The 18,970-nt window shown below is 59.8% G+C and overlaps 1 protein-coding gene across 1 annotated transcript; it reads right to left on the bottom strand.

The window, feature by feature from the left end:
• Nucleotides 1-6,885: 6,885 nt before the first annotated feature.
• Nucleotides 6,886-9,830, bottom strand: OSM (oncostatin M). Its single transcript, XM_069497351.1, has 3 exons — nt 9,773-9,830; nt 8,061-8,194; nt 6,886-7,513 (listed from the first exon to the last, which is right to left on the bottom strand). Exons 1-3 carry the CDS (start codon nt 9,804-9,806, stop codon nt 6,926-6,928), a joined length of 756 nt encoding a protein of 251 aa, XP_069353452.1. The 5' UTR covers nt 9,807-9,830; the 3' UTR covers nt 6,886-6,925.
• Nucleotides 9,831-18,970: the final 9,140 nt, after the last annotated feature.

The raw sequence follows: 18,970 nt of genomic DNA, 5'->3' as shown, positions 1-18,970 counted from the left end.
GACAGGGCACAGACTCAAGCAAAGCCAGGGCCGCCCGGGCTGCGGAGCCCGGAGGCCCCCACCTGCCTCCGGAAGCCAAGTGACCCCAGTGTCCATACCCAGGACGGCCTCGGGAGACAGTTTCCCTGCCCACCTGGAAGCCTCTCCTCGGCTCTCGGGAACTGCCCACGGCAGGGCTGGGCTGCAGCCCCCTCCCTGTGCCAAGCCCCTTGCCCAGGCGCCGAGCGAGGACTCTACCTGTGCTTTTCCTCTCTGCACCAGCTGCCATCATTAGGCCCATTTTATAGAGCAAGTGAGGCACAGACAGATCAAGTCCTGCACTGGCCCAAGGTCACAAGCGTAGGGGCCATGAACTTGACCTACCACACACCCCAGAGCCAAGTATGAAGGACTCCATGACACCCCCCCAGAGGGACAGAGACCCTCTGCCCACCGCCTGCCCCTCCATCTACAAGCCCTCCGTGGGCTCAGCACCTTCTGCTGCTCTGGGGAAAGGGGAATCTGAGGGTCCCTTGGGATCCAGGAATCAAGACCCTCAGAGGGGCGACTGCTCGGGGGTTGCACAGCCGGGTTCCAGTCCAGGCCTCCCTCCAGCCCCCTGTCCAGCGTCCCTCCTCTGCCCTGTAACCCCTCCAAGATCTCTAACCCCTTGCGTATCCACCTGACACTGTCACGTCCAGTCTCTCCGGCTTTGCCTCAACATCCTCAGAGAGATGTCCAGGGAGTTCAACCCTGCCCGTTACAACAGATGGGGAAACTGAGGCCTGGAGAGGGTGCGGGCCCCCAGGTGCCCCCGGCACATGAGGAGGTGCGTAATGTTTGCCCTAGTGGAGGATAAATTGGGGGGCTGGCATTACCCCCAGCCCTGCCCCGTTGGGAAGCCTACCGTGGTCTGTGCCCGCGCGTGACCCTCCGGAGTGTCGAAGGCGGTTTGCCAGGTCTTCAGTGGGACACCATCGTCTTCAGGGCCAGGCCCCCTCTGCTTCCCTCTCCTGCTGAGTCTCCTCTGGAGCTGGCTCCTCACCCCGCCCCCCACTTGACTTCCCGTCCAGAGCTCCCCCACTTCCACCCCACCCCCCAGCTGGAGGGCTGGGGGCAGCAGGAGCAGAGAGCCCCGGCTCCCGCCCGTCTGCACCTGACACAGGTGGGGGCAGGGTCTTCAGGGTGGCCGAGGGGAGAAGCAAGGCCGGGGCTTGGGGAGGGGGCGTCCCTGTGCCCGATGCCCCTGCCCGGTGCTGCGTGGCGAGGACGCTGGGGCCTGAGTCACGGCTGACTGGGCCGCACCCAGCCTGCCTGGGTGACCCAGGCCGGCATAAGGCGATGACTGGGCAGCCCTCCGCATGACCGGCCGGGGTCGGCCTTAGGTGTTTTGACTCAGACCTGCCACGGGCCGTGTGCACCACAGCCATCCTCCCCTAGTCTCTGTCCCCAGAGGAGGCACAGGGCTGCAGCTGCCCCCCTGGACACGGTGCCCCCAAGCCGCCACTCCTGGCCCCGGCACCCACCTCACAAGCCCGGAGCCACCTGTCCATCTGATCCACCCTGCGCCACAGGCTCCAGGGCCCCACCCGTCTCACCCAGTCCCTGAGACCTTCGCCCCTCCCGGAGCCCAGCCCTGGGGCGGCCCCAGGAAGCAGGGAGCCGGCCTGCGGCTGCGCGAGGGCCACCCTACATGGCTTGTGGACTGTGACCCTTCCTTTATCACTGGGCAGGGGGTTCTGTGGGCTCCCCGCGTCCGGCCCTGGCACGGAGGGTGAGAGAGGCAGTTGGGGAGGGGGGCAGAGACAAAGAGAGAAGAGCTAAGAAGAAACCAGTTAGTAGGGACAGGGAAAGTGAGAGGGAGAGACGGCCACCGCATCGTGTTCGCGCAGTCTCCCGGGTCACCTCTGTTCCAGCCGGAGGTGGGCCGGGGCAGCCCACTGTCCAGAGGGGGAAACTGAGGCCCCGGCGGAGAGGGTCCCAGCTGTACGGGCTGGGGCTGGGCTCTGACTATTTTGGCTTAATTCTAAAGTACCTTCTCATCCCCCCATAAAGAGAAAAAACATTCGCGTCACAACTGCAGGACGCAGCGCATCCAGGCGGCGGAGACTCGAGGGTCTTTACCCAGGTTCGAATCCCGGCTCTGCCGTCCCCAGGCTGGGCGTTTGCTCTGTGGATGAACGACACGTGCCGCGCCCCAAGCCCTGCCTTTCCCCCCAGTTTCCCTGCCCTGGGGAACTTGTAACCCACGTGTGTGACGAGCAGCGTTGGCTGAAAGTCCATGCATGTCACTCTGGAAAACTTGAAAATGAAAAAGAAAACCCAGCTAGGACCCCTTGTCTTTCCGAGCCTGGTGTCCGCTCCCTGCTGTCCGCGACGGCTTTGTCCCCTCACGCGAGGCAGTGGAGGGAGAGCGCAGGGACGTGTGCAGCCCTCAGGGCGGTGCCCCTCTGGGGAAGACGTGCCTCGTGGGTGTCATGTCGCGCCGTGGCAGCAAAGCAGTGGTTACGAGGGCCGTCCTGTCCCGCTGCGTCTCACTGCGGTGGTCATGGGGCCCCAGCCCACCGCAGCACGTGCTGTGGGGGCAGCAGGGTGATCACAGGGGCTTGTCCTGCTGGTGGCTGATGGAGACTCCACAGATGTCCCCCTGTGAGCCACCCACAGCATGAGGGCAGCCCTGCAGGCCCCCCTGGAGGGGGAATCACGGAGGTGGGGGTGCTTGAGCCGGCTCTTGTGGACGGGGGTGGGTGGGGTGTACGCAGTGGGGACAGGAAGGGGGAGGGCAAGCTTGGTGGGACACACTGGGGGGGTGGTGCCAGCTGAGCGTGGAGGGAACGCAGGGAGGAGCTGGCCAAGTTGCCGGGGCCCGGGAGCTGGGGGCGGATGCTCCGGGCAGTCGGGCAGGGGGAGTCAGGGAGGGGCTGCGAGCAGGAGAAGATGGGAGGACAGAGAGGTTTTTAGACCACGTCCGGGTCCAGGGAGCGGGACCCTGGCTGGCGGCGGGAGAGAAGGAGGCAGGAGGGACGGGTGTGGGAGGAGCGCAGGACTGAGTGACCGTCGGCAGAGGGGCCGAGGGCGAAGCGAGGGAAGGGCTGGGACCCTGGAACTCAAGGAGGCACGCAGGAAGCAAGTGCAGGGTTTGGGGGGAGGATGGGGAGTTCGGCTTTGAGGCACCCACAGGGCTCCCAGGGGACAATCCTGGTAGCTGAGTCTGTCGGATCTGGGCTGGGAGAGGATCAGGCTGGAGACAGTGGTTTGGAGTTACCTGCAACTGTGACTTATTGGGAGACACTACAGAGGTGACAATCGTCATAGATGGGGCACCTGAGACCCCCTCCCCAGAGCCAAGCTCCATCATCTGCTTCCTGTGGGGTGGGGGTGCCCCAATTCAAAGGCAGCCTCACACACCCCTCCTGGGTAGGGGCCAGCCAGGGGCTGGGGGGAGCCCTCTCTAGGGTGGGCTCCCTGGCGGACGCACTCCTGAGGGCCTCAATGTCCCCCCGTGCCACACTCCCCTCCGTCTTCTCCTGTGGGCTGGGAGGCTGGGCCCACCTGCCCTGCTTCTCCTTGAGCTCCTACTGTATACCAGGCACCATGCTTGGCGCCGGGACAGAGGGGAGCAAAGCAGATGCCATCTCTGTCCTGGGCAGCTCCAGGGTAACGGCGGAGGCCGCCAGTAACAGAGACACCTCGCAGGGTCCGGGGCAGTTTGAGAGAATGTGTGACCCAGTTGCTGGACGCAGACCACAGACAGGTGGGGAAGAATTGCCGAGGATGGACCCTGGGGCTGAGATCTAACGAGGAGGGGAGTTAACTTGACAACAAGGACAGGGAACAGCATTCTAGACACAGGGAACAGCATAGGCAGGGACCTTGTGGTAGGAGGGAGGCCCAGGCGTTTCATGAACCGAATGGTGCCGTTGTGGTAGGAACCCTGAGGACGAGGGGCAGCAGGGGGGCCTTATGGGTGCTTGGCAAATAGCCTGGACTATACGGCAGCCCGTGAAGACAGCTAGCCGGGAGTCGGGGGCCCCGCACTACCTTGCTCAAGCGATCCTCCTGCCTCAACTTCCCAAGCAGCTGGGACTATAGACATGTGCCACCACGCCCAGCTAATTTTTCAATTTTTTTTTGTAGAGGCGGGAGTCCCGCTATGTTGCCCAGGCTGGTCTTGAACTACTGGCCTTAAGCAAACCTCCTGCCTTGGCCTCCCAAAGCGCCGCGATTACAGGCCTGAGCCACCTCGCCCAGCCGAGCTCTGTGGCCTTGAGCAAGATGCTTCCTCTCTCTCGACCTTTCGGTAAGTCATGACACGCTCGCTCACTGTACTCTGATCCTTGAATGTCGGAGCCTTTGCTCCAGCTGTCCCATCTGCCCTTCTGCGTGTCACTCAGACCACAGCGTGGACGTCACCTCTCCAGACACCGCCCTGACCACTCACATCGCCTGGCTCACTCCCTCTCTGTTGCATCACCCTGCCATAGCTTTGCTGAGCGCTTGCCGCACTCTCAGATGCTCCGACTGGTCCTGTTGCCTGTCTCCTGTCTGTCTGCCCCTTGCCCTGGACTTCTGTGCCTTCAGGAACTCGTGAAATTGTCAGCCAAGTGACAGAGGCAGAGGAAGATGCTCCTGCCCTGGAGTCCCACGGGCCTGAATTCAAACTGTGCCCCCCACCACCAGTTAATTTGCTCTGAGGACGCAGGCAGGCCCACTCAAACTCTCTGAGCCTCAGTCTTCTGGTCTGCAAAATGGATCGTACCCATTGCAGGGGGTTCCACACTGGGCCCTCCTCCACAGCGATATCAAGCCCCGTTCTCATCCTGTCCCCAGCTCTGTCTGCCATTTCAGACAGGAAGTGGGGGTGGCCAGGCACCGATCCAGGTGAAGTTCATCTGCTTCCGTGAGCCCTTGCCTTGTAGCTCTTAGCTCAGCATGTCACCGGCCCACAGGTGCCGACCCTGGGCATTGTGAAGGAAGGCCAGTTTTTGGGGGTGAGATGGACACCCTAACTCCTTGGGGCTCCCCAGGAAGCAGTTTTAAACATGTGTCAGGTCACAGGCCCCGTCTGAGACAGGATCTGTTATTCTTTTGTCCCTTTCACGGACGAGGAACCAAAGGCCCCAGAGACAGTGAGCAATTTTCCCGAGGCCACACAGAGAGATGAGACGGGGCTGAGAGAGGGTCTTGAACCCAGCCGCGTCTGTGTGACTCAAATCCTGTGCTTCCACCTACCCTAGGCATCCTGTTGCTCTGTGCACACCGTGTACACGCGGCCGGTGCTCCGAGCTCACGCACATCAGGCAGGGTGTGGCTGTGAGCTCACGTGTTGATTCAGTCCACAAACGCTTAGGGCACCTGCCGTGTTCTAGGCACTGGATGTGCTCATGTCCCCCCGCGGTGACCCATGAACATATATGACAGGATGCATCGGCACACACCTACACGTGCACATGTATGGATGTGTGTGCAGAGACACACCCAGATATCCATGCACACACACACACACACACACAAACACAGATACAGACACGAGCACCCATTAGGACACCAACATCTAGGCTTCAAGACTAGGCGAGAGAAATACACTTGGAACATGCCCACAGGAGCCCAGGGACACCCCCCGCACTCCACCCCTCCTCCCACCCCCCTTGCTACCACCTCCCAACACCCCATCGAATCAAGGGAGCCCCACTCAGCCGTAACAAACGCCTTGTCTGTGTTTGAGACGCCCCCGCGTTCAGAGCCCCTGGCTGGCAGGAGCATGTGGCTTCCCCTCCTGGACAGAGCAAGGATGTCCAGTGCACCCCCAGGCGTGAACGCTTTTGGCCTTGGCACCTGGGGACCCCCTTTCTCCAAGAGGCTGGGCCCCCTGCCCCCAAAATTCCCCTCCCATAAGGCAACAGAGAGACAGACACAGGGGCTTTAGAAATCAGGCAAGTTTTAAATACATGTCGGCACAATATTAACGTTAAATACACATCATAAATAAGCCTTATAAATACGACACTGATAAAAATTGATAAATTAATCATGTTCCTCCAGGGAATTGGCCCAGCAACTTCCGGAACCCGCTTCGGGAGGGCAGTGGTTTCAGCGTGAGAAAATTCCAGGCTACGCCACCAGGGGGAGCAGCCGCAGCGAGGCCCCAAGGCCGGGCTGCCAGGGGCTGGGAGGTCTGCAGAGAGCTCGGCCTGAGCCACCCAATCGCCATTGGCACCGCGTGTCCTGATTTACAGAGAATCCGATAGCCACCCTGTGCCACAGGGTCCCAGCAACAGACAGAGGGGGGCTTACACGGTCCCCAACTCCCTGGCTTCGCAAAGAGACAACAGAGGTCCAGAGAGGTAAAGTGACCTGCCCGAGGTCACACAGCGAGTTGGGGGCTTGGCTGGGACCCGAGTCCTGTTCCCTGGACCCTCAGATCAGTTCTCCTTCTGGGACACCCTGCCCCTGCTACAGCTGCCTAAAGTGAGGTCACCCAGACATCCAGGTGTCTGGCCTGAGATGCAGTGAGGCATAGGAGGCCCGCTCAGGCTGTGACCTCCCCTCAGAACCACGGAAAGGAGGAAGTCTGGGGGCAATAGCCCGGCAAGTCATGAGAGAGAAGGGCCGGCAGGCCTCCGGGGAGCCGAGCAGGGGGGCAGTCAGCCCAGCCATGAGTCACCCTGTGTCATCAGACCCCTGAATCAATGGAAAGTCGGCCCTGCGTGGCCTGACCTGGCCGCCCCCCCCCCCCCCACCCCGGGACTTGGGAACTCGGAGCTGGGGAGGACGACAGCCCAGGGGAGGTAGAAGGGGCCTGCCCAGCTCCCGCCTCCTAAAGTGCACTTCTGAGCAGGGGTGGGGGTGGGAGCAGGTTTGGAGACCCCGGAGGCATCCTCCTGCCACGCCCCTTCCACCCACAGACACCTGCCGCATCCTTCACCTGCGAGGGCTGCTCCTAAGACTACCGGGGCAGCTGCCCCCTAGGCACGAGTCTCTTGCCCCTCCTGGAAGGTCTGGCTCTGCGGGCCTCCTCCTGCAGGGCCCGGGGGGGCCTGTGTCTGTGGCTCTGGCTCAGGCTCTTCCCCCACTCACCGAAGACCTGCCCCACAGAGCTCATGAAGCGGTGGTAGCCGTGCAGGAACCTGCAGCCCTCCAGCTTGCGCTGAAAGGCACCTGGGTCGGGGGTGGGCGGCGGCGAGGTCCCCGGGGCTGCCTGAGTGGGCTCAGCCGCATCCCGGGAGCTGCCCAGCAGCTGGGACATGCAGAAGATGTTGTTCCTGAGCCCGTGGATGTTCAGCCTGGCCATCTGCAGCATCTCCAAGTCCTGGGCACTCAGCCTCGCCTCGGGCGGCTTCTGCAAGCCCTGGGCCTCGGGGAGCTGCTGCTGTACGGCGGCCAGTCTGTGCAGCACGAGGCCCAGCGTGGCATTGAGGGTCCGCAGGAAGCTCCGCCTGCCCAGCGCCCGCAGGGCACTCTCGCTGGGGAAGGCCCCGGGGCGCTCCTTGCAGCGCTCTCTCAGCTTGGGGAAGTCCAGGCCCTGGATGCGCATCTGGGGGGAACAGGAGAATCAGGGGGTGAGCGCTGGGGACCCCAACCACACACACACAGACCAGTCTGCTCTGGTCGGCCTTGAAAGGTTAAACCACACGCACCCCTATTCAATCCTCCCATTGTACAGGTCCAGAAACTGAAGCCGGAGAAGGCAGGGGACCCAAAGATCACTGCAGGCAGGGTTGGAGGGATGTTGGGGGGCCAGCAGGGGTGACTGCACTGGTGCCATGGGGATGTCAGTGGGGAGTGGGGGCTTTCAAGAGGGCTGGACTCTGTTTTGCTCGCTGCTATGTCCCCGTGCACAGAACAAAGCATGTGGCAGGTGTGCGATAAATGCTGGACACGAAAGGGACAAGGCAGTGGTGTTGGATTCACGCTCCGGGCCCACAGGACTGGGGAAGCTGTGTCGTGCCCTTAGCTTCTCAGGGTTAGGGCTGGAATAACAGGGGACTCAGTCTCCCCAGCCCCCCATATGGAGTGGGGGTCCTCCCAGCAGCTCTCTCCCTCCCTGACTCCCCCAGACGCCACAGGGGCCAGGTGCTCACATAGGGGTCCAGGAGCGTGCTGGGGTCCTGCATGGAGCGCGCCTGCTTCTGCAGCTGGCCGAGCAGCACTTGGAAATCTCCCGGGCAGCTGCCCATGGCTGCCATGCTGGCAAACAGGAGTCCGAGGACCAGACCTGGGGCAGAGAAGGGAGGTGTCACCTGACCTGGCCAGGAAGCCGCAGGTGGGAGCCTGGGGGAGGTGCTTCCCCTCATCCCAGGCTTTGTGCAGCCAAGGGCAGGGGCCGGGCACCGTGGGGCGCTGTGTGCACGAGAATACCCGCTGGGGCCACCACCACGTCCCCAGTGAGTCACTGCCCAGGACTTGAAGCAGGAGTGGGAGGGCCCGGGACAGTGGCTGCGATTTAGCAAACAGGTCTTTTTGTGGAGGGAGCCGTGTCCTGCCGGAGCTCAATCCTGCAGACACCACGGTCCCAACCTCAGGAGCTGACACCGGGCAGCCGGGTGGGACTGGCTCTCTGCAAGACCTCGGGGACAAGGTCCGGCCGCTGCCCCCGGGCCCTGCCTCGTCAGCTACCCTGGGCCCCCAGTAACAGACCCCCGCCCTCCATGCAGACGGGCAGGAGAGGGCTTTGGGGCAGGCAGCCGGGGAGCAGCCGGTGCCCCGAGCTCCGTCTGCAGACCCAGGAGAGGCTCAGCCTGGAGCAGACGTGGCGATCGCCCTGTCCATGCCCCGGTGTTACCGACAGGTAATCCAAGTGGCAGGAGAAGGGCTGCGCAGGTCACACAGGGCAGTGCTCTGCCCCGACCTCTCGTGCCCCCCTCCTCTCTCCATAAGTGGCCGCTCTGTCAGGCCCACCAGGGATGCTGTGAGCCCATCAGAAGGTTCCAGGGGGCGGCGCAGTTGCTACTCGCCAGCCCCCCTCCCCACTGGGCACCGGCAGCCACGTGGTCGGAAGGGGCCTGTGGCGCAATGGCCCGGAAGGCAGTGACACCACCGTTCCTGTCCTAGGAACCATCCGGCCCCCTGGGGGAAGACTGGCTTCTGGGGAGGGCAGAGGGGCCGGGCGCCCAGGCGCAGCCACCCCAGGTCACCCTTGCCGCCTCCCCAGGTATCCACTGCTGGGCTCTGGCTGGGGGGGCCCGTGTGTGTGCAGCAGCGAGCAAATGGGACCAGGGTGTCTGCGTGGCTGTGCGTCCGGGTCTGTGTGACGTGCTCAAGGGAGCACCTGCCCCGTTCACCCCAGGGCCCTGATCTGCATGTGGGGGCTCCCAGGTTGGTGAGATTGAGGGCTCCGGTGACGTCAGGTGGCTGTGTGTGCGCGTCGCCATGTGGGTGTGGCTGTGTGTGCTGTGTGATGGTGAGAGCTCCAGCACTTTCTATCCATTCCGGACCCCCACGGCTCCTGCACACGTCCCCTGTCCCCTGCCTGGCTCCTGTGGCTCCCTGCAACCTCCCTCCTGCTTCCCCTGTCTGTCCCAGCCCATCCTCTTCCCTCACACCCTGGCTCCTGGAGTTGCCTCTATGTTGCCTCCTCCTGGAAGCCTTCCAGGGATACCCCTTCTCCACCTGTGGGGATGCTGTGCTCTCAGCGGACCCCTGTCTCGGCCTGACCTCCTGGCTCTGTCCCCTTCTCAGCATCCTGCCTGGTGCCCGGACTCCCCAGCTCCCAGAGGGCAGAGGGTGGCCCTGCTGCCCGCGGCGCCCGTGGGCACAGCGAGCGGGTGCTGGCGGGGAGGAAGGAAGTACTCACTGAGCAGCGTCCTCCGTGTGATCTGTGTCCGCATGCTGGGTGCCCGCGCCGCGGCCCGTGCCTGCTGGGGGTGACACCTCAAGGCTGGGAGCCCTGCGGGCTGGCAGCCACTTTATGCCCGCCGGGGCGATTGGCCAACACCTCGTGAGGTGGGTGGGGAGGGGGTGGGGGGAGGGCAGGCCTTCTGGGAACATGACCCCAAAAACCAAAATTTCCACGGCGGCCAATGGGCGCTGGGCGCGGTGGTGTGCCCGCTCCTCCTGTTTTCTTCGAATTCGTCCTTCGAGGTTAGCCCCACGCCCCAAAGATGATACAAACTGCAGCCTCAGCCTTCCTGGGGCAAGTGGGGAGGAAGGGGGTCCGTGCCATCTTTGGGGGCCTGAGCCGGGATGGGCAGGAGGGACTGGGCCTCTGGGGACCCCAGGCCAGGCTCCAGTGCCCAGGAGCCACTGGCCTCGCAGGGCTTGGGGCTGAGGGGAGCGAGACATCTTCCTTCTTGAGTGCCCTTCCCGCCCTCTCGCCGGAGCTGTTGGGACATCTGTGAGCGGAAACCACCGGGCTCTGGGCACAGAGCCAGACCCAGGCTGGCAGCCCCGAGATTGTGGTTCTGGCCCTGGGACCAGCATCCCCCAGCCCAGCTCCTAGCTGTCTCCTTTCCTTCATTGCACACTCCCTACCAGCCTGACCCATCCCAGGGCCACAGCCCAAAGCTGGCCCCTTCTCTGCAGACAGTGTCGTCTGGGGAGAACTGGACACTTGGAGCAAGAAAAACAGGAGACCAGGGTTCAAGCCCGCTGATGTGCTGTGTGATCTGAGGCAAGTCACTCAACCTCTCTGGGCCTCAGAGGCCCCACTTGTAAAATGAGGGGGAGAAAAGCATTTCCCAGTTCACCTCACAGGGCTGTCGCCATCATGGACATAAAAGGCAAAAAGCCTTTGAAGGGAAAAGAAAAGATGAAAATCTAATTCCAAGTACTAGCTGTCGGGGGTGGGAGTGGTGAGGTTCAGGGTATCATTGGGTTTGGGGAAGATGGGGAAGCTGTGAGCTCAGAGGGGAAGCCAGGAGGGGGAGTTGCCTCTGTGACGGTTGGGGACCAGGTTTCACTTTCTCTGAAAGATAGCGATCGTGGGTTTGTCCTCTGCTTCTTGAAGATTTGTCTGAACTCAGAATGAAGGCCCTGCAGACGGCCCCTCCCTGGCCAACTCGCAACTTTACTGTGGGGTAAACTGAGGCCCAGGTGAGGGCAGACAAGGTGAGGTAGAGGGGCCGGGCCAGGCCTGCAAGCCACACCTGGAGACCCCGGGACATCCACCAGGCCCAGAAGAGGGTCCTTGGCCTGCACCCTGAGGAGCCCTGCTGGGAGGAGGCCGCAGAAGTCTGGGAAGCCAGGGCGGGGTCCCTGGGGGCTGCCAGGGTGGCACAGGGGGGCACGAGCTGCTCTGGCTGGAGAGAGCACTGGGCCTGCGGAGCCCAGACAAGGAGAGCCAAGGAGGCCAGAAAGGAGCAGGGCAGCAGGCGCCCTGCATGCCCACCAAGGCTGTTCCCACTGCTGTAGACACGCCCACCATCACGTATTCATTCAACAAACCTTTATTTGGCCCCACTCTGGGCCAGCCACGCCCGGGTGCTGAGGATCCAGCAGTTGGCAAAACCAGAGAAGCCCACGCCCAGGAGGCTGCTCCTCCCCGTTTCTCCCCCACCGCCCACACAGGGAAGACCTAATACTTCACCGTCGCCACCCCCATGGTGGCCATTTCTGGATCCTCATCCTGAGAATGTCCCTTCCGCTAAATCCCTCGTCTCTGTGCCCACCCCCGCAACGCTGGGTCCTGGGGCTCGTGCCAGGCCGGGATCCTTCTCCATTTCACATCCCTGATCTCATCTTGCAACGGGCAGGTCTGGGACGCCCCACGCTTGGCCCACTTCGAGGAAGAGATTGAGGCTCTGGGAAGGTCAGGGGCTGGCTGAGGGCAGGTGAGCTCCTGGCCCCTCTCAGCTGCAGCCGACCACCCTCGGGACTCAGGGACAGCCAGCCCGGGCCTGCACCCTGTTCTACCCACCCCACGGGCCAGGGAGGCCGCCCTGTCTCCTCCCTTTAAAGGCACCTCCGAGACACTGCAGTTGCCTGCCAACAGATAGGAGAAGAGGGACATTCAAACCAGGCCAAACGACCATGCTGTTAGCACACGGCTAATTAGGGTGCCAGGCACAGGTACAGGGACCACGGTCACCAAAGGCAGGAGAGCTCGAGTATCAGTTTGCTGGGGCTGCCATAACCGAGTCGCACAGGCTGGGTGGCTTGAGTAACAGAAATGTATTTTCTCGCAGTTCTGGAGGCTGCAAGTCTGAGCTCAAGGGCTGGCCACTTCTGGAGCCTCTCTCCTGGCTTGTCGATGACACTGTCTCTCCCTGTGTCTTCTTCACACCGTCTTCCTTCTGCCTGTCTGTGTCCTAATCTCTTCTTCTTCTTCTTCTTCTTTTTTTTTTTTTTTTGAGACAGAGTCTCGCTCTGTTGCCCGGGCTAGAGTGCCGTGGCATCAGCCTAGCTCACAGCAACCTCAAACTCCTGGGCTCAAGCGATCCTCCTGCCTCAGCCTCCCGAGTAGCTGGGACTACAGGCATGCGCCACCATGCCCGGCTAATTTTTTCTATACATATTTTTAGTTTTCCATATAATTTCTTTCTATTTTTAGTAGAGATGGGGTCTTGCTCTTGCTCAGGCTGGTCTCGAACTCCTGACCTCAAGCGATCCTTCCGCCTCGGCCTCCCAGAGTGCTAGGATTACAGGCGTGAGCCACCGCGCCCAGCCCTAATCTCTTCTTATAGGGCACCAGTCAGATTGGATCAGGACCCACCCCATGACTTCATGTCACCTTAAGGGCTGCTTTCGAGGCCCTATGTCCAAACACAGTCGCATCCTGAGGTAGTGCGGGTTAGGACTTCAACATAGGAATCTGGGGGTGGGGTGGGGGGACATGATTTGGCCCGTGCAGCCTGCAAGAGGAAGGCGTGGATGGGGGGCCGCAGGGAGTAGGGCCCCGGCGGAGGGTCCAGGGCGAGGGATGTGCAGGAGGCCAGGGCGTGGCCCGGGGGCAAGGAGGCCCGACCATTGGAGCAAGCGTGAGGGAAGATGCGTCAGCGTTTCTGGTGAGGTCAGTGCCCAGTGACGTCCCTCTCGCCAGCAGGAAAAGCTTGCAACATGGCCTAGCCAGTATAAATAGGCTCCCCGACCACAGGGCCCGGGCTGTCCCCTCTTCCCGGGCCACGTCAGCCTGGTCCTCGTGACTTGGAGGGGAAGAGAGGACAGGCTTGGTTCCTCAGAAGTGCTGTTTCATGGTCTTTCCCTGTCCCTTTAAATGCAAGGACAGGCCCTGGGATGGCCTCTCGGGGGCCAGACCAAGCTGGAGCCAAGGGGCCGCTCCACGCCCCCAACCTAAGCTCCAGGCTCACTCAGCAGTGAGCCCCTGTGTTCTTGGCCCGGTCACACCCCTTATCTGAGCTGGTTTTCCCTCTGTGAACTGCAGTGACACAAGTTAACAACAACAAGAAGACAAATAATCTAATTTCAAAACGGGCAAAGTATTTGAATAGACATTTCTCCAAAAAAAAAAAAAAAAAAGATGTACAAGTAGCCAATAAGCACATGAAAAGATGCACATCATAGGAAAATGCAAATCCAAGCCACTTCACGCCCACTTAGGTGGCTGTGATCAAAGACAGACGATGACAAGTGTTGGCGAGGGTGTGGAGGAATTGGAACCCTGGTACGTTGCTGGTGGGAATGTACAATGGGTGCAGCCAAATTGGAAAATAGTTTGGTGGAGCCGGGGGTGGTGGCTCACGCCTGTAATCCCAGCTCTTTGGGAGGCCAAGGTAGGAGGATCACTTGATTCCAGGAGTTCGAGATCAGCCTGGGCAACACAGCGAGACTCCATCTTTACAAAAAAATTTAAAAATTAGCTGGGCATGGTGGCTCACACCTGTAGTCCCAGCTACTTGGGAGGCTGAGGCGGGAGGATCTCTTGAGCCCAGGAGTTTGAGGTTGCTGCGAGCTATGGTCACACCACTGCACTCCAGCCTGGGCAACAGAGCGAGACCCTGTCTCTAAAAAAAGAAAATAGTTTGGCAGTTCCTCAAACGGCAAAACAGAGATATCATATGACCAACAATTCCACTCCTAGATATATACCCAAGAGAGTTGAAAACACAGACTTATACAAAAACTTGCAAACATTTATAGGAGCAATTATTTATAATAGCCTAAAAGTGGAAATAACCCAAATGTCTGTCAATAGAAAATGGATAAACAAAATGTGGCTTATCCACACAACGGAATATTAAGTCACAAAAGTGAGAGTGACCAGACACAAAAGGCCACATATCGTATGAAATGTCCAGAGTAGGCACTTCTGGAGAGACAGAGAGTAGGTTGGTGGTCACCGGGGGCTGGGGGACCCGGGGATGGGAGAGACAGCTAAGCGGTGAGGGGCTTCCTCTGGGCCAATAAAAACATTCTGAAATTAGACAGTAGTGATGGTTGCACGCCCTTGTGAATATACAAACTCGCTGAAATGTATACACTTTAAAATGATAAATTTGATGGTCCATGAATTGCATCTGAATTTTTAAAAATGCAGCGGCTAGTGCACCCCACAGGACGGTCACCGTGCTTCAGGGCGCACGTGAGCATCTGACACAGCACAGCGGAGCGCGACAGACACTGACCCGCCAGCCGCTGAGGCAGACGAAGGAGGACATGTATGTCACAGGGTGATTTTGAGGGCAGTTGGGAAAGGCCGTGTTACATAAACCCCGGGGTGAGCAAAGATCCACCAAGGCGCCCTCCCCAGGTCACCAAGGTCACCTCGGGCTGGAGGGGGGATTCCTTGGTTCACAGACTGCCACAGAGTTCAGGGACCTTGTGCGTCCACAGGTGTAGGAAACCACGTCTCCCCTGTGCCCTGTGGTTCCCCACAATTGGGTAATGACCCCCTTCCAGGGGCCTGAACACCTCTTCAGGGAAATACAACCTAGAGAGAGACAGAGAGAAAGGGAGAGAGAGGAGGGACTCCCTTCTGTTCAGTGGTCTCTGACCATCGGCCTCGCACCAGCCACATCACAGGTCCTCAGACCAGGCCCTGCCGCAGGGAGCCCCCAGCCGGAGGCGAAGGCGGACGGCACGCCCCAAACCGCGCTGAGGGGGGTGGCAAGCGCGCCACCCTGCCGTCCACTCTCTGGCTGGCATGGAACACTGCCCCGCTGCCCTCTCTGTACCCAGGGTCCTGTCTGCGAGATGAGGGGACAGGCAAGATGATTACAGAGAGCTCAGACTTTACAGAGTCAGACAGAGGCCCTTGGCGGATCTAAACACTGAACTGTCACTCTAAATAAAAAAACTCTAACGTTAAACAAGGATATGGAAGTCTAACTGAATCCTGACTTTTCTCAGGATGATAGCGTGCAATGCCTATTTTATTTTTTTGTTTTGCTTTGTTTTCTTTCTTTTTTCTTTTCTTTTCTTTTCTTTTTTTGAGAAGGGGTCTTGCTATGTTGCCCAGGTTGGTCTCCAACTCCTGGGCTCAAGCGATCCTCCCACCTCAGCCTTTCAAGTAGCTGGGACTACAGGCGCGCACCACTGTGCCCAGCATACGATGCCTATTTTGAAACATCAGATTCTGGCCAAAAATGTTTGAGTGCCTGGGGTGCCAGCGGTAACAACCAGGCACATTTCTGGAGCCTAGTTCCAGGCATTTCACGTGGGCCACTTTGTTGAATCCTTGCAACCACTTAGGAGGCAGGTATCACTGTTTTTGTCCTGTGGATGGGGAAACTGAGGCCTGAGAGGCAGAGTGCTCGGAGGGAGCAAAGACAGGTCTGAGCCCAGGCAGCCCTCCTAGAGCCGTGAGGTCGCCCGGTGGGTCGTCCAGTCCTGAGGTTGCCAAGTGGCTGAAGGAAAGCAAAACCCAGAGTTTTCACTGGGGGAAACGGGAGATCTCCTCCCACCTCCCACCTCCCAGCTCGGACAGGAAGCAGGAGGGCACAGGACCAGTTTGGAGAACAGCAGGTGTGTGCTGAAGTCTGACTGGAGGGGAAGAAAATGAGGAGGGAGGGGTCACCACATCCTGCTGGGCTCTGCTGCCCTCGCAGCCCCTGGGGAGGGGCTCATACAACGCAGCCTGGTCACACGCCTCTGCTTAAAACACTTCCTGGGCTTCCCGTTGCTATTCCAAAAAGGCCAAAGCCCTTATCATGGCCACCAGGTCCTGTCCAGCTCCCCAGCCCCACTCATAACTCTTTCCCACCTGCCTCCTTCTCTGACCTTCCTCAATCCCTCGGGGGAGCCGAGCGCTCACCTCAGGGCCTTTGCACATGCTGTTCCCACTTCCTGAGCACTCTACCTGCTGAACTGCCATCGAGACAAAGTCCAGTCCAAGTCTCACCCTTTCAGGGAAGCCCTCCCTGACCTTCCTCCACCCCAGGCTGGTCCCTGTGACCCTCCCAGAGTATCACATATCCCTCTGTGTCACACTCTTCATAGGTGTGAATTTTTACAACTATAGCTTGTCTCCCCCAGCAAGACTAAATTTTCAGAGGATGTGCACCGTGGTTGCGTCTCCCCGTAGACTCTCCAGAGCACAGCAGAGGCCCCGGGATGTAGTAGGTGCTCAGTAAATCCTTGGTGAGTGGCTGAATGTGTGGCCATGTGAAGCCCCAGGAAAAGTGAGCTGTGGCTCCCTGCCGCAGGACCCAGATGTGTCCCTGTCTGTCCCACATCTGGCACACCTGCAGCTAGGCCTCTGGAAGGGCAGGAGCAGGCCTCTCCGAGCCTTTTCCGTGCCCTCTCCACCCTCACTCACAGCGCACCAAAGCATGTGACCTGTTTCTGGGCAGCCTCAATTTCAAAGATGCTGACATTTTCCTTTATGATAATTTTTTTTTAAGCAAATTCAAAATCTGCTCTTTCCCGCACTGCAGATTTCAACACTTTCCTGGAAAACAAACCAAAAAGGAAAAAGCCACCGACCGATGCTTCTTCCAAAGACTTCATCTCAGAATGGATTCTACATGAGCGGTACTTGATGATCTCACACAAAGGGGCCAGCTCTTCACAGGAGGGGACAATCCTACATTTTGCAAAAAAAGAAAAAGAAAAAAGGCAGACAAATCACAGTAGCTTATGCCGGCACCAGGCTGGGTGCAGGGGAGAAATCAGAGAGAAAGAGGAGGCTGAAGGTCGAGAGAATTTGCTATGAATGCCTTTTTACATCCGGCTTTTGAAGGGTGAATAAACACAGTCGCACAGGAACACACGCGTGCCAACACCACCAGCACATGGAAGGGCCCGGAGGACCCACTTGCTGGACTGCCCATTTCTCACATGGGGCCACAGGACGGGGCGCCTGACCCAGCCTGGCCTTCGTGGTACCCCGTGGTCCAGCAAAGCACCTGCATCCTGGGCGGGACCAATCAGAATCCTTCCCTGGGACTGACGTCAGACACAGGAAGCACGCCTCTGTCACAGGGCTGGGAGTTCTGGCCGGGATGTCCCCAAGTTTGCCACTATGGGAAGCCACCTTCCCCAACCCCGCAGGCAAGGTTGGGGTCCCGCTGAGCGGGCAGGAGCGTGTCCAGTACAGCCAGGGAGGCTGGAGAATCTCCCTGAGCCCTGGTCCCTGTTGAAGCCAGGGCCACCCACGCAGTGTGTCCCATCCACACGGGACAAGTCTCCTCCTCTGCTAGCTGAGCTGGTTTTCCGGCACTTGGTGCGAGAGTCCTTAACCCTGCAGGGCGTGGGGCTGCGGGCGGTGGGGCGCGCGGAGGAGGAAGCAGGCTGGGCTCGGGCACCGCAAGTGCAGCAGCAAAGGCAACCCGGAGAGAACAGCGGGAAGAGTCCAGGGTCCCAGTGGACCTGTCTACAAACGAGCCTCGACCCCAGGGAGAAGCCTGGGCCACAGAGGGGGGACTCGCCGCCCAGAGATGACCTGGAACAGGTGCCGTGGAAGAGCTGCCTTCTGCCGACGCCCTCACTGAGGAAACTCTGGGCGTTTATCTTGATGCAAAAAAAGAGAAACAAATCCTGCAGTTCCGGGGGGAGAGAAGGCCATCAAGCCTTGCTCTGTCCAAGGACCTACTGGTGGCCATTCACGGGGTGACGGGGTGTGACCGGCTGGGGCCAGGTCACCCTGTCCACAGAACGAGTGTGTAAGGAAGGCGGAACGATATGGCATTAAACGCAAGTGCCGGGCACCTCTGCAGTCAAGAAGGCAGAGCTTAACAGCCGAAAGGTGGACGCCACCCAGATGTCCTTCAACAGGTAATGAATGAACATGTGGTCCAGCCGCACAACGGAGCAGTACTCAGCCATAAAAAGGGACGAGGCACCGACACCTGCTACAACGTGGATGAACCCCAAAACAGTCTGCCAAGCGAAAGAAGCCAGATGCAGAAAGTCACAGATATGACCCTGCGGATATGACATCTCCCGAGCGGCAAATGCGCAGGGGCGGGACGCAGGCCGGCGCTGGCCGGGGGCTGCGGGGAGGGAGGGCTGGGGACTGACCGCTAGTGAGTACGAGATTTCCTTTTGCGGTGATGACGTCTTGGAGCCAGATCGAGGTGGTGGTTGCACAACATTATGAATGTACTCAAAGCCACCGAACTATTCACTTCAAAATGGCTGATGCTGGGTTACAGGAATTTCACCTTTACAACATTTTTTAAAAGGCAGAGCTTAAAAACACAGCAACCCCGGGAAAGCCAGGGGGGCTGGAGAGCGGCGAGTCAGGCTGCAAGGGGACAAGGGAAAGGCCGAGCCCTTTCTGCTGCCTGTTGAGCACTTTGTCCAGCGGGAGAGGCAGGGAAGGGACGTGGGTCCAGGGAAGGGGAGTGGACGGGAGGCCACACATGGGGACACGTGCAAACACAAAAACACAAAAGTTGCCAACATATGCACGCACACTCTCAGGACAAGACCAGCCCGGACACCTACGAGCACAGACATAAATACAGGACCCGCCGCCACGCTCACATGTGTACAGACAGACATGCACAGGTGCACGGACACTTGCAGGCACACGCGAAGAGAGGGAGCCAGGCACGCAGCTGACGTTCACACATCAGCAGATGCACGAGCCTACAGCCACAGACTTTTCTAGACCTCCAACTGAGGTCCAAGTACGCAGTCACACGGGACACAC

Source organism: Eulemur rufifrons, chromosome 21, assembly GCF_041146395.1.
Source record: "Eulemur rufifrons isolate Redbay chromosome 21, OSU_ERuf_1, whole genome shotgun sequence".
NCBI classification, from domain to species: Eukaryota; Metazoa; Chordata; class Mammalia; order Primates; family Lemuridae; genus Eulemur; species Eulemur rufifrons.
The sequence above is the reverse complement of the archived record's forward strand: the minus strand, read 5'-3'. Positions and strand labels throughout refer to the sequence as shown.